Source organism: Aythya ferina, assembly GCF_964211825.1.
Source record: "Aythya ferina genome assembly, chromosome: 1".
Lineage (NCBI taxonomy): Eukaryota > Metazoa > Chordata > Aves > Anseriformes > Anatidae > Aythya > Aythya ferina.
The window spans coordinates 27,129,071-27,144,878 of NC_140296.1; the positions used below are offsets into that span (position 1 = coordinate 27,129,071).

Genomic DNA, 15,808 nt, shown 5'->3' on the forward strand with positions numbered 1-15,808 from the left:
CGATCCTGGCTATATGTACAGGCTGGGCAACGAAAGGTTGGAGAGAAGCCCCACGGAAAGGGATCTGGGGTTTCTGGTCATAGCAAGCTGAACAGGAGCCAGCAGCATGCCCTGGCAGCCAGGAGGGGCAACCGTACCCTGGGGTGCATCAGGCCCAGCACTGCCAGCCGGGTGAGGGAAGGGATTGTCCTGCTCTGCTCTGCACTGGGCAGCCTCACTTCAAGCACTGTGTGCAGCTCTGGGTGACACAGTTTAAGAAAGATATAAAACTATTAGAGCGTATCCAAAGGAGAGCTACTAAAACGATGAATGATCTGAAGGGCAAGGTGTATAAGGAGTGGCTGAGGTCCCTGGGTTTGTTCAGCCCCGAGCAGAGCAGGCTGAGGGGAGGCCTCATGGCGGCCTGCAGCTCCCTCAAGAGGGGAGCGGAGGGGCAGGTGCTGAGCTCTGCTCTCTGGGGACAGCGACAGGACCTGAGGGAACAGCATGGAGCTGGGACAGGGGAGGGTCAGGCTGGGGGTTAGGGAAAGGTTCTGCACCCAGAGAGAGGTTGGGCAATGGGACAGGCTCCCAGAGCAATGGTCATGGCACCGAGCTGCTGTAGTTCAAGAAGCGTTTGGACAACACTCTCAGACACATGGTCAGATTTTTATGTAGTCCTGTGTGGTGCCAGGAGTTGGACTCCATGATCGTTGTGGGTCCCTTCCAACTCGGGGTGAGTATTATTCTATGATTCTGTGACGGAAGGGAGAAAAACATCTCAAAATTGCCACACTGATCCTGAGGTCTGTCCCTATCCAAAGCATTGCAGTTGGTTAAAGCATCATCTCAAGGTCAGCATGAGGGACCAATACCTGTGCTGGTGAAAATGCTGGACAGCTTAAAACCAGCTTCCCAGCTGCCCCAGAAGCTGGATCGTGAATTGCTGTGTTTCTTGAGCAATGCATTTCAAAGACTGTCAGCACCTTCACTCCGCGTTGCTATAAAAGGAAATAAACATTCAGATTGACTGAAATGCCTCCAAGCAGCTCAAAACATTTTATAATTGTGCTGAAGGCAGCTCTGAATGGTCCTGCTGTCTTAGCAGCAATGAAAAAGGAAGAGCATGCTTTGCTGCTAAGTACATTTACTTCTTGACTGTTCAAATCATCTGTCTGAATGAGGCTCAGTCAGCAATGTTTCCTAATTATGAAAGCTAGTGAAGTGCCCTGCATTGAGTGCTGCATTCACAGGAGTTTTACTGTGGCTCCCAAAGGAAACTGTGTATAAACTAGACTGCCAAGTCTTTTGTATAAAGCATTTGTCTATTTTAAAAATACAACCCTGAAATGTTCATGTAGAGAGTGAGAGCATTTGTACTGACGAATACAATGGCTTCCACCAGGAAGGGCAACATTTTGTAGGAGCAGGATTAGAGGAGGAGAGAAGAAGGGACAAGTGCAAGGCTAATAAACATTTAATTAGACCTCAATCTTGCTAATATTGGATGAGCTGGAAAAAAAAAAATAGCTTCACTGTCTGAAACATAAATTATTGAAAAAATGGGAAGCAGCTACGTTTTTTATATACACAAGTCTTCTGATGCAGCATTGGGAATTTCAATACCAAGGATTTTCATTCAAGTGTATTAACAATATCACTTAAAAACAAGTTTTCAGTTTATCTTATTTGTAGACTCCTATCATTTTTCAGCAGTTTCTGTCTAGTCATCTGTTAAGTCTCTCTGATTGCTTGTTTGATAGCTGCAAGTTAAGCATAGCTATGCTGCAGGCCGCAGGTCACACAAAATCGGCTCCTGAAAGGTATGCTTCAGTGATCTGACACCATTAGCTGAAAACTCCTTCAGATTCCCCTTGAGAGACAGACTGGCCCAGAAAGCTGCCCGATAATTCACATTACTAGATGTCGACAGTATGCACAGGCATAACAACCTATAGATTGAGAAGTCATGAAACTGCTTACCAGTACGTGATAAAAACAGTCACTCTTCAGAGAGAGGCAAATATTGCTTCTACGTGTTGACAACAAATGCAAATTGCTTAATATTTCATTTCAGTCCTAAACGCTTAACGTGCTTCGTCTTAGAATGTCACTACACATCTGGGCATGGCTGGCTTTATTTTCTATATGCTGCTGCCTTGTAAAAAGGTAACTTCTTCCTTTTTTACCACAGATTGGTCTGTTGCTTGTGGTGTGACTTCTTCTTGCACATGTTTTTGCCCACCAGGACATCAAAAAAAATTAAAAGATATTAGTGATTACTACTATATAGACATTGTTGACATTTTCGTTGTTGAATTGTTGAGACTGGAGTATAACAACAGCTCAGGAAGTGAACTCACTTAATTTACAGCAGTATACTATGGCATCTTTTGGCATAACTCTGAAATTAGGTACTCTGATCAGTTAGTGTGAAACAGCTTGAAACCTTCCAGAAGTGTCTGCCGTACTCTACAGCAGCAAGTTGCAGCAAAGGGTTGGAAACTGTGAAGTGGAGAGAATGGCAATAGATGATCCCTTCACAGCAGGCTTTTGAGAAGGGATAGGGTCAGGTTCCTGAGGGGGCTTTAGGGGACACGGATATGTTGAAGTCAACACACAGAAGCAGGGTGACAGAGTTGCTGTGCAAAAGAAGCTCTGATTTTAGCCAGAGAGGTAGGTGTAGCAATGCACATAGTCTTTTTAATTCTTCTGTGCACCGTTCCTAGAAGTGTAAAAAAACTAACAATATGTTGAAAACAAAGAAGCTGGCTGTATCTCACACTCATAATTCTTAACATGGCCTCTGAGCTCCACAGAAGTATTCTGTCCTTTCAAATATTTTGTCCTAATTATAGCTTGTGTTTCAACTGCAATTTCCTTGTGGTGTTTCCTTACCATTCAGCAGAAGAAAGTCCTTTACTAATGCTTTCTTTTACTGGAAAGTGGGAGTTATTTTACTTTAGGATAGGAACCAGAAGCCCTATTAATAGATTTGGAAATATTTGTCCTAGGTGCTGTACAAATAGAAAGCTTACTGATTATTTTCAGAGGTATAACATAGAGGAGAATAACCCCAATGCTTCATATGAAGAATTACTGAACCATAGTGAGTAGTAAGTACAGAACGTCTACTACCACCTGTAACAGGGTCCTCAATGATCCCCCAGTATATGACCACATTTCTACTTTCTGTTCTTTGTCCTTTCCATCTGTCAATAGAGAGTCCCTTTAGACCAAACTAGCATGGTAATATCAGCTAAGCACTGCAGCCTTTCATCATATAACAGATTTTACTTTATATTCTTTGAAATGTTCATTATGTTCATTAATCCAATTTTAATTTTCTTCTTCTGGAACAGGCAAGATAAGGACGCACAGCTGTCTTGCATCACAAAAAGGTGTGATGTGGACTTTATTATCCAAATTCAGCTGCTTGTTTTGCTTGTAAAACTAATAAAACATTTTTTTTTAAGTTTCTTATTTGTGAAGACAACTCATAAATAAAGGCTAATTGTGAATATTATGTTCTGTATATTTTCCATTTGTAGGACTTTGTTTTAGTTAATTCTCAGATGATAAGGAACATTTAGATAAGTGCAAAACCAAGAAAGGACATTTCTGTTTATAAAATGTACCTACATATTTACAAATATGCATGTGTGTTTTCTCCATAGGAAACAAAACTGGACAGTTAACCAGAACTTAACACAAAGCCAGGTATAGAAATTTTATCTTTATTTCCCCCCCCCCTCCCCAAGTCTGTGCCTGAGTTAAGCCAGTGGGCTTTTTACCATTTGCTTCTATAGCTTTTGGATCAGGGTCACAGAGTTTGGTCCAAGTCCATTGAAATGACTGGGATCCTTAACAGAAAACAAAGTATTCACATGAACAGTTTGCTTTCCGTTTAGCAGCTACCACGCTTTCGAAAGCCGTAGGTGCTGAAAAGCAGTCATACCTGACGGAGGTTTAGGGTACAAAATAAAATTATTGGGCTTAGGGGCAGAGGGATTTGAACAAAACCACATGCTCTGATGTCCTGTGTAGCATGCTGCCACCTGTGACATGATGAAGCACTCGGTTCTTTGGTGATGAGCGAGAACAAAAGTGTTTTGCAACAGGATCCTGTCTACTTAGCCCTACAGTCTAACATTATCAACTTGTACTTACAGTTTTTCTGGCCAGTGTGAAGATGGTCAAAGTTACCCATAGCTCCTGGAGAATGAAAAGAGTGTGAAGACATTCATGTATGCAGAGAAGGGCTGTGTGCAGTTTTTAAAATCACCTGGATCACCTGAGCACTATGGCCACTGCCATTGTCTGTACCCCTGGTCCAAGAGCTCAGGCCTGGTGCAGGGTCTCATGCACCAGGGATGCTGTGGGATCTGTGTGTTGGCATTTCCTTCTGCCCAAGGTGGGACTGCCTCTGAGGGGGACAGGCAAGATGGGGTTGTTCTGTCTTTAACTTGTTCTCTCTGTGCTTGTCCCCACAGATTGTGAGAGGCACAACTTTGTCCCTGCAATCATAGACTTGCATTTAGCACAGGCTTCACGTGAGAGGTGGCTGCTCTCTGCTCTAGAATTGTTTTACCATTCCCACTCTGACAATGCCAAACCGATTTATGACAGCTCTAGTGGAAGATGTTCTTGGGACATGCTTGGAGATGGTCATACTTTTAGTGATGCTCCTTGAGAAGACATCTAAGGGCCACAAGTTATCACTGTATGAAGGAGGATGCTTAACATATAGTTCAGCTGCAGCCAAGGAAAGGAAATAGCAGTGCTTTGGGTCCCTGTGATGCAGATACACATAATGAAGTTGTGCCGTATGTTCTATTCAGATTAACATTTTCCTTGTGATGGCTTCATTTAATATGCTCATCGTAACAGCATATCCCTAACATACTCATATTCTTAGCAGATACATCTAGCAGACTAAAAGGCCATAAGCTTGTCCTTGAAAGGAGTCAGATTCTGTCCTTTCTCAGTGAAAACATCTCTGTAAATTAGCTAAAACATCCCTATAGATTTCATTTTGTTTCTTGATGAGGAACATGAGAAAAAGCTACTGAGTTATGTTTAACCAAATAACCATGCTTCCTGCCACTGACAGGACTGAGCTTGAAGCCATGTTCCAAAGTTTTCCTCACTTTCTCTGATCCACCATTATTTAAATAACAATAATAAAAACACTTAATACTTACTAGAAGGCATATATTTAAAACCCTGTCTGCTTAAGGGATTACACTAAAATGTCTCTTCTAAAAAAAGACATATCTAATTTCACCATTGTCTCTCTGAAAGGTTAAGTAGGTAGAAGAGAATGAATGCTTATTTTGATGTACAGATTATCTGTCTTGTCATTCAGTTTGATGTTTTCCATAGACTATTTCAAACTCTAGAATGACAGATAAATTGCAGTTGCAACTGGTTTATGAATTTTCTATCACAGAAAAGGAAATAGAGGAGTTAAACCAACACAGGAGCCAGCTAACTCTCATTTCAGAGTCAAAACATTTTTTTTTTTTCCACAGACATACATTGGTATTTTTGGGAGGGAGCAAAGTCTATGGCATTTAGTGAAAAAGTGAGTCATCTGTTAACATGCAAGTCTTGAAAAGTAATGTCTTTTATTACACAAAGAGCACAATGCCCTCTCAAACTCCAGACAGGGCCTTCACATGCTTCATATTTATTCAGTAAAGCTTCCCTCTGACTTAATGCTTAAATGACAGAATTTGCACTTTCTCTCTCAGGAAATAATGCTCAGGACAAGAAACTCAGCACTACACACCATGCTGTTTGGGAGATGAAAGTCCCCAGCTCTCTGAGGCTCGTGTGGGAGAGTTTCCTACTCAATCTGTGTTCTCCTGAAGCCATTCCCAAAGACCTCACTTATGCAAATAAGTTATTGCAGCAAGTTCCTCCACCTCCACTTGTCTCACTCAAATTTATGTATAAATTCTGAACCTCCACAGTTCACTTTTTCTTCTACCCTGAATATTTCTAGCTTTATTGATGACCAATTTTTCCATATTTGGTTATTCAAAGCAAAAGCTAAACCCACAAAGCAACAGGAACCCAGTCTCGTTTCCACTGGTAACCCCCTGTGACCTAGTTTCACTGACTGGGAGCAATCAGCATGCATTTATGAAGAGTAAATTCTGCCAGACCTAAACATTGACTTATATGATAAAAACTATGTTTGTGATTGAGGGAAGAGCAGTGGTTATCATTTGCACTGATTTTAACATGTTTTTTCACATAGGCTGGGCAAATGCCAAGTTCCATACTTTTGAAGGAAAAAGCCCCTGCAGTGACACAGGCCGGGGACTGCATCACCAAGGAGCTGCTCTGTAGAAAGAAAGGACCTGGATTCTGGGGACAGCAAGCTGCGTAGGAGCCAGCAGTGTGACCTGGCAGCAATGGTGGGCAACAGCTTCTTGGGCTGCATTGACAGGAGCAGAGACAATATCTGCAGACAAGTGATTGTCCTCCTCTTGTGGCACTTGTTAGAACACATGTAGGCATCGTGTCTAGTTATGGACTCACTTTTACAAGTCTGACATCAGCAAACTGGAGCGGGTCCAGCAGAAGTAATCAAGTTCATGGCTAGAGGGCTTGTCCTGTGTGAGGAGGCCAAGGGTTGGTATTTACTTGGTTTGGTGAAAAGACAGGTTGGGGGGACAGAGGTGTTAATGATGACCCAGAAGGTTGGACTAGAGACCTCCTGAGGACCATTCCCACCTGACTTACCTTGTTGTAGCTATCCCATGACTTATCTTAAGGTATTTTCTGATACTGAACAGCAGTCTATGGCCATATGACTTGTTTCTATATAGATCCTGTATTAGGAGTGATGGAGGGAACTTGCTGCTTGCTCAGTGTATTTGTTGGAAGCGTACTATGACCACTGATCTCCATGTTGCCAGTGAGCTCTGGAATAAAGGGTTACCTGAAACATAGAAAATGTCAAATTACCCAGAGAGTGAGACTTTGAAATAACAATGTAGTAGTAGAGGGAAGACTGCTGAAATAGTTTTAAAACAGAGCTTGAGAAATTTCTGAACAGGATTACATGATACAATTGCCAGTAATGGCACAGACAGCATTCAATAATCTAGGAGTCTGCCCAAGCTAACATCTTTTGTTTTGACAAATATAAGGCCAAGCTCCTCATCTTCAAGAATAAATAAATGAAAAATTAAGCATAGTAAATATTGTAAATATTTAATTGGCACTTCATACTGAGAAACTGAAAGCAGTCTTTCGTCCAGTTCAAAGTTATTGGAGTTTGTAGCTGTGATAACCATGATAACAAATGTTATTTATATTCTAGTGCAAATAGATATCAGAACAAAAATGAACAAATATAGACAAACCTAATTAAGCTGTGATTGGTTTATTCATATCACAGCAGCTGAAGGTTATATGATAACCAGCTACAGAGCAGGTGCAGCACATATATCATTGGCCTGATTATTAAAAATCAGTACTTCATTCAACTCCAAATTAAAAAGGAGATTGTATACAGATTCAGAGAAAGTCAGTCATGTTATATTGTATGGCATTGTAACAAAACAAAAAAATAATTTTCTTTGTGAAGTAATTGCATAGTTCCAGTTTATCATGATAAATCAAGCCAGAACCTGACCACGGGAAGATCGAAACAAATTCAAAATCACACAGAATCACAGAATTTTCTAGGTTGGAAGAGACCTCAAGGTCATCGAGTCCAACCTCCAACCTAACGCTAACAGCCCTCCACTAAACCATATCCCTAAGCTCTACATCTAAGCGTCTATGTTCTCTATGATGCAAGGACAAGGATATAATCTAGGGAGGGTCAAATTTAGAATAATAACACATATTTTTATAGCCAAGTCATTGAAACTATGTACAGCAAACTGCAATATCAGTGGAAGGAAAGACATGTTTCCACAGCTGCATGCCGTTGAAAGGCAGCATTTTTCTGAGATACTTGCCAAAGATCTAGCTGGCGCCTTGGGAACCACAGCCAAAGTTGCGTTTATACCTCTCTTGGTTTTAATAAAGTGTCAATTCACAACTCCAATGGGCAATCTTGTACTTACCATGAAGATATATGGAATGCCACTGACCTCAAGCAGCAGGTTTGGAAGGGCCCTGAGCACTTGTGAAAAGGGGTGAGCCTAGAAAACCTGGAAGCAGGAGGGAAGAGTGCAGTGCTCAATGTCCTACTGCTGCTGGTACCACTGGAAGATATTACAGGGAGGCAAGCCCACATCTCCATGGCATGGTTGGTGTGGTTCTCAGCAAAATTGTAGTTGGATGTGATGTGGCTATTATGGGCTAATTTGTGAAGGGTAATGTACAATTTTATATTCACCACACAGCACCATAAAGTGAATAAATACTGCTTAGCCTATAATGAAACTCAATAAAATCCAGTTCAGCAATATCAGGATTGATCTCTGTAACTGACGTTGCTATTTCTACAAACCTCTGAAAAGCTGCTGAGAGTAACGTATGGAGCAACTGCGCAATTTCAGAGTTACAACAGCTTCAACCAGAAGAACCAGAAGAACTGTAACTAAAACATACATGGTAGCTTTGAAATACACAATGACAGAAATATCATATCGAGAAAACAGAGCAGAAAAACACATTTGAACCAGAATAACATCAGTTAAAGCCATGATTGGCTCTTACAAATTGTTATTCTTCATGTTTGTTTTTTTCTTAAAGAAAATAACTTTTTTGTTTTGAGTTTTGTATGCATGGTGCCAGTGCCTTGTGGAGGGATTACCTCCTGGCAGGCATTTAATCAGTGCGGCTGCTATTAAAAAAGGAAGGGCTTGTTTCAGTCAACTAAACGGGGGTACACAGCACTTCGTGAGATGCTGAGTCGACAGCTGCCAAGCCAGAATGGAGAAGGTCTCCCTGAAGTCCTGCATCCTGCCTAACAGCATCAGGCAAAACTATTGGATATGCTGGCACATCTCAAGTGATAATAGACATCTATCCTCGGGCAATGCAACTGAACCCTAAATGTATGTGTTTTACAGGGAAAAAGGATACAGCATGGTTTGAAGGTCATGATTATTTCCATGACACAAGCACAAATTGCAAATACTGATCAAGGAAAAATTTATTTACAGAGATTTTTCAAATACAAACATAAAATAGCACATTTATATATATATATATTTTTACAAAAATGAATATTGAAATAATAAACATGGTACAGCACAATACAACATCAATGAGCTAAACATAACAGCGACAAAAATCTATGTCTGGAAGAAGTTTTCCTGTCAGTCGTACAGAACCAACAGAGTTCTACAGTACTGTAAGTGGAATTTTCAATGGACAGAAAAACGTCCATTTACTGCACTTCATAAAAGTACTATAGGCAAAGGCTACATATGCCAAGTTATTATGTTGCATTTTTTGTAATAACGCTGAAAACACAGAGGCTTAATAAAAGATCTATAGGGCTGAATAAGCAGTGGCTAAATGTTTGGGGAAGAGAAATGTGTAGAGAATATACAAAATACTGAAATACTGACAAAGTGGCTTATTGGTCCTTTTATTAAGTTTAATGTATAGATTAAAAAGTGTTGTAACACTGAATTTTAAACCACCAAAAAGAATTTAAAAATAAAAAAATAAAAGGAAAAGAAAGAAGAATCGCACCAAAAAGTTTTCCTCTCTACTCATTTTGTGCCATGGTCAACATCCGTGTGTGTGTCTGTGCTTTCAGGAACACCATGCTGAAGGGACCACCAGGTACTTACTACTCCAGGCCTCCAGCACCATCTTTTCACCAATCCCTCAATTAATTGGTGCACGCAGAATGTCACAATTTGCCAAAATGGAGCTTTCCTTGCTTACACAGTCATGTATTTGTGGAGTAGACCACAGGTGCGCTCTGGTGAAGAAGCCCTTCCCCATCCAACCTGGTGGGGTGGCTTTGGTCCACAGTCCACCCCATTCCCCAGGGCTCCCAGCACCACCCACCATCCCTCCCTGCACCGCTTCAGAGTGAAAGCACTTAAAAATTTCCTTTTTGTTGTCGTTGTGGTCCAGAAGATGCCTGCAAGCCCCTCATGCTCCTGGTGGCAGCCCGTACCCTGGGCCGCTCAGTAGGGGTACTGCTTCTGCTTCTTGCCTGAGAAGCAGGCCAGCCAGGTGCACACCAGCATGGCCGCGGCTGCACCCCCACCTGTGCAGTAATAAGCCCAGCCAATTTCGCAGGTTCCTGCAAGGGAAACAGAGAGAGAGATGATTGAGAAATCTGGGGTTGTTGTCTCCACAAATATGTCAGCAGTGGAGAAGGCGCCCCTTGGCCTACCAAGGCGAAGGAGAGCCTGTGGCACCATTTTCCACAGCAGCTGCTGTCAGAAGAGGGCTTTTCCCCCCTTTCACATTTTCTCCTTCTCCAGACAGCTTTTGAGGGTTTACTTGTTTGTTCCAGCAGTACACCCAGTGCCAATGCATGTCATACAGGATGGGGCCTGGCTCCCTTCAGAAGGAGCCAGGCGGATCCACCTCTGCCATCACTCAAACTGAACCCAAGTGCAAGCCATCAAGTGACAAGGACAATCATGTCCCAATCCCACCAGCGTAAATCCTGACCAGGCCACACTGAAATGCTTTCTTTTATTGCTTTGCCCCTGCAACCAAAACCTTGAGGAAGGCAGGGCAGAGAATTATTTAGGAGCTATTTTCTCTCCTATATCTCTGCTCTAGTGGTATGCATTTACTGACCAAATAAATGAGCTACCAGACCTCTAAGCATATATTCAGGATGTGTGGGTTCATCTGTGATGAAGGTGCTCCTGCCTGTGTAGTCACACAATGAGAAGGGCCTTTGAAAACTGCTTTCCAAGAAGACTGATTTGGGGCAGGACTTGAAGCAGCACAGCTATACCTACCATGCCATGCTCCACCATCTCATGCATTAGGACCACATGGCAGATGTCTCCATCTGGCAGAGCATGATATGGCGTGAGATAAAGACCAGGACAATGGATTTTCAAGAGATGAAACAGAGGCTCTCCAGGGTGAAGGAGCACAGGGGCTTCTATGCAAGCGGAGTCTACAAGTCCTGCCTCTTACGTACCCTGCCAGTAGGGTCAGCAGGCAGTGTGCACGTAGAGCAGTGACAGAGACATCAGCACACCAGTAGTATCATAACAGTATAGGACTAATAGTGACAGCAAAATGGTTGTGTGCTGGTGCAGTGCAAGTAAAGATCCCAGTGGATCCCAGTACTTTCACAAGTTGCCACCACAAACAGAACAGACTTAAGGACTGATCCTTAGCTCCCACTAAGGTCACAGTGCCAGTGAGCACAAGTTTAATTAAAGTGCAAAAAGCAAGACACTTCTCTGTCCCTAACCAATGACTCCACTTAAAACTTCACAGATCTTTAATCCGGTGTGTTTTAATAGTGTCACAACAATATGGCCTTGAACGCATTCAAAGGTTTCAGTATCCATGTGGAGCCAAAGTCATCACCAGTGCATAGTGTTGGGGAATCCCACAGTGAACCATAAAGTCATTGCTCCCCTTCCAGGCACCACTGTGCATGCAGTAGATTAGATGATCACAAAAACAACAGCTACTGAAGAGACTAAGCCTCCTTGCAGAGCTCTCAGAAAATAAAGAGGTGACTGCTGCTACTCCTCAGAGTCTCAGCTCATCTCAAAAGTCATTTTCACTTTGGCTGCACCATGTTGGTCATCTTGATTTTGACTGCTTGGGACTCATTACAACTGAAGTTCTCCTTCAACTGAAGTGTCCCCATCTTGGGTGACACCTCCCTGCTTTGAACAGTGAGTGCTCTCAGTAAGGTACAAGCAGAAATACAACATCTTTTTCCACCCTCTGGAAAAAGCAGCAAAACTCATTTTCATCCCCTCCAGAGAACAGGAGGTAAAAACAGTTTCCAGCTAGAAAGAGCTGAAACAGGTGGCACGTCCGTACTCTGTCCTAATGGTGTGCTCTAGGGTCAGGCTTTGGGTCAGGCAATTATCAAGTCTGCTAATCCTGCCTTAGGCACAAGATACACAAGATGTCTGTACACCCCAACACGTCAAATGCATTAACATGCCTGAAGGCAAACAGCACGTCCATCAACTGTCTGCAGGATACTGGCAGCCTTGTGAAGAGATGTCAGTGGGAGGCAACGCTTATGCTCATGGCTGCTCTGAAGATCTCAGGGCGACACCACAGCACACAGTATACTGCGTCTTTTCTTCAAAAGTATCAATTTTTTAATTAAAATGAAAGGTCGAATGAAACAAAAATCCTGACATGACCGGAGGACTTCAGAAGCTGAGATCTTGGTTTGGGCTCATTAGTCTCTCTCCTTAATGTGCTGTAGTAGAGAGAGATTTATTTGGTTTTGTAATCTTGTTGTGCTCTGTATATCGACATCATTTTTGGCTCCATTACAGAAGACCACACAAAGAGTCTGACTTCCTACAGAGAAGACCATCAGAAACCACAAAGAGCCGCCAAGTGCCTGACAATGTCTCTGACACTGATCCTTGTCTGACTGTACAGCAGCTCCTAGACAGACCTGTCTAGAACAATTCCTTTGCCTGTGCACACAAACCTATGGCTTATGTTGAGAATTTCAAAACCAGAAATAAGCATATACTGTACATCTAAATCCATTGGGCTGCTTTGAAAATTATAGTATTTACACTAGAGTGGGAGGTGCTAAAGCATTTATTTTGATACTATGGAAAAAAAAACTGATAGGTTTTTTTGAACAGCTAGGTATTCTAAAACTACTAAAGACTTGTAGTGGCAGCTTGAAAAATTAAATCTTTCTCATCGTGATGCTTCCAAGTAGAGAAAATAAATGTTAAAATGCTATTTTAAGAATAGTTTAAAGATTTACCTGCTTGCACTGCCCAAAGCTGTGACCTATATGGAACAGAATGAAGTAAATTTCACCTTTTGTGTGGTATTATTTCAACTTTTGTGCAGTAACCATGGGAGAGGGGGAAAGAGCGCCTGATACATATTAAGAAGAAAGAAAGAACTGTTAAGTCAGTGTCAGAGATGTGCCAACAAATACAACATGCACATTTCAGTCTTGGATGAGGAGAATAACGTTTGTTTCTCCATACCATGCTCCATTTACCCTAAGGACCACTGTCCTACTTAGTGCTCTAAGGCATGGCAGGCAGCCTCTTGATCTAACAAATGCAATGCAGTTCACAAGTGTGAGCTGGGTCAAGATGAACAAATGCAAGAACGGGAGAGTGCGGAACAATGGATGAACGAGTAGGGAGCCTGACCTTAGAGCAATAATAACACAGCAATAAACCTGGCCATTATTTCCAGCCTGTGTCAGGAGCAATGGGAGGCCTTAGACAAAATAGTTTGATCTGTGCTTGGATGACACTGAGCAGAACAGCATTTCAAGCTATTGTGCTGAATAAGAACCTGCAGCGGGGAAGGTGTCTAAGGGTATAGGACTTAGACATTCTTTTCATTTTAAGTATAGCCAAGTCCTAAGTTCATAGCTAAGTATAGCTATAAGACCAGAGAGAATCCATTTCAAAGGCACCTGTTGAATGATTGTCCACACTGCTAGCCGCATGTCAAACTGAAATAATGGTACCCCTTTTATAAGGCTGTACTGTACAAGGGAAAAAAATAAATTTGAAGATAATTTTTCTGCTCTGGTATTCTCATTTTAATATGTGTATGAGCTATTTTAATCCACTGTAGCCTAAAGAAATATTGTTAGTTGTCAATAATTGGGTAATTGAACTGCAATTTAAATTGCAGAATTACTTTTGTTTCACTGTGATATTAAATTCTCAATTTATAAGAAACATGAAGATTTATAAAAAGCAGGGTTGATGAGTAATTAAACGCAACACAAAATGAGAAGAAATACACCTATAGAAATGTTTTATCATAGAGAAGATAGACTTTGCTTTCTGACTTCGTAGTTTTACAAATATTGCAATAACAGGTGATAACAAGTGCTGTTGAAGAACCCTTTCTCATGTTCAGCTTTTATTTCACTGACATCAGTAGAACTAGTCATGTATTCAGAAGCAAGGAGATGGTTAAGTGCTTTGTAGAACTGGGCTTAAATTTCACCATCAAGTAGGGCACTTCACTTTCATAGAGCCCATCATATTAAATGTTAGAAACGTTGCACTGCAGTTTCCCATTTTCCTTGTTTATGTCAAATCTATAAAATAAAAAGCTAGACTACCTGATAGAATTAAAACAATTAAGTGAAAACTTGTCAATTTTCATGCAAACACAAAAGCTGTTGTTTTCCTCAAGGGTGCATAAGAATACGTATATACATGTAGAAGTGTGCCAGTCTGCTGGGGGGTGTGGAGAGGCATGCAAGAATGTATACACGTTCTTGCTCATAAGATTGCTGATCTGGTTTCATGCCAAAGTAAATTCCCCACCAGTTCAAGTACTCTTCTAGCTGATAGAGATGATGTGCCCACAGCAGCTTCTTTCTCTGCACAGAAGTGGTGTTGCTTTTAATGAAATAGTCTTTTCCTAACAGCTATGGAGGAGAAGTTGTAGCTTCATTTTTTATTTATTTATTTATTTTTTAGTTCTGGATCCTATTTGGGGGGAAAGGAGGAAAGAAAGGAGAGGGGAAGGCAGGGAAGAGAGCATAAATAATTGGAGTTCTTGCCTTCTGGTTGCTCAGTGAAACAGGGCTGTCCAAGTCAGCTCAGGTAAATTTGTAGCTGACCATTAAGAACTCTGTTTTCACATTTGGTTTTACTGGGATTGGCAGTAAAATAGTGTCATGATTAACTCTGAAATCAGAGAATCATAGGTCTCACAGCTATTGGGCTGGATGGCCACTTTCCAAGCAAATAAAAGGAGACAAGAGTGGCAACATGATGTTCCTCTCTCTTATAAAAGGACTGAAAGAAATTGCAGCCCCTTATTTTAAAGGACAAAAGCAAGGTGAATGAGGACAGTATGAAAAGAAGACTCCACAGAAAGGAGTCCCATAGAATATAAGACAGTACTTGCTACATTCAAAGAAGTCAAAGAATGTGAAAGGTTAGTTTTGGATGGAAGAGCTTATTAGAAAACACTTCTTTGCCTTTTTCTGATTTCTAAGGTAATCTTCAAGGCTGTGATATGTGTCCCCTAGTTCCTTCTCACGCTCCAATATATAAGGCAAATACAGATTAAGACAAATTTGGGAGTGAGTGAACTTTGGCAACAAAAACTCTGTGGATACTTGATCTCTTGTGGAGCTGTGCCAGGATCCAGTTGCCAAAGCAGAGTTTTACCAGGATTTCTATTTGTGATGTCGTATAAAAAACACATAGTTATCAAGGTCCTGGAAATAACATATGATGTTCATCTAAAATAACCAATAAATGACACTTATGGAAAATATCCAGAATATGAAAGTGTCTTGGATGCAAATTTGTTAATTGCAAGGCTAAGTTTCTTAAATATTTGCACCTTCTTTGCTGTTAATGTTAAGACTATCCTGGGCATGCAGACTGCCAGTATTTGGCAGACTCTGTAATCATTTAACCCTAGCTACAGCCTCTTTTCCAAGATGAAGAAAAAAGGTTTTTAGAACTACCCAGGCTGAAGAATACAAATGATACAGCTTTAAAAATAAAACCTACAATTCTTTCTTGCAAAAGCCTGTGCAGGAACTCCAATTAACAGCTTCATATGAGAGTCCAGTACTACAGGGGAATGTGAATTCATGTAATCAATGAGGGTGTTGGAAAAAGTAATCAGTGAAGAAAGCAAGGAATGTGATGTTAAGGAATATACAGGGATTTGGAGATATGAAAGCCAC

General features: G+C 41.3%; 1 protein-coding gene across 1 annotated transcript in view; it reads right to left on the reverse strand.

The window, feature by feature from the left end:
- Positions 1 to 9,091: 9,091 nt before the first annotated feature.
- LHFPL6 (LHFPL tetraspan subfamily member 6) overlaps positions 9,092 to 15,808 on the reverse strand; it is a 138,525-nt gene continuing 131,808 nt past the window's right edge. Inside the window, exon 4 of the mRNA XM_084506450.1 lies at positions 9,092 to 10,222. Coding sequence (XP_084362576.1) covers positions 10,104 to 10,222 — 119 coding nt within the window. The 3' untranslated portion in view covers positions 9,092 to 10,103. The remainder of the gene's footprint in view (positions 10,223 to 15,808) is intronic.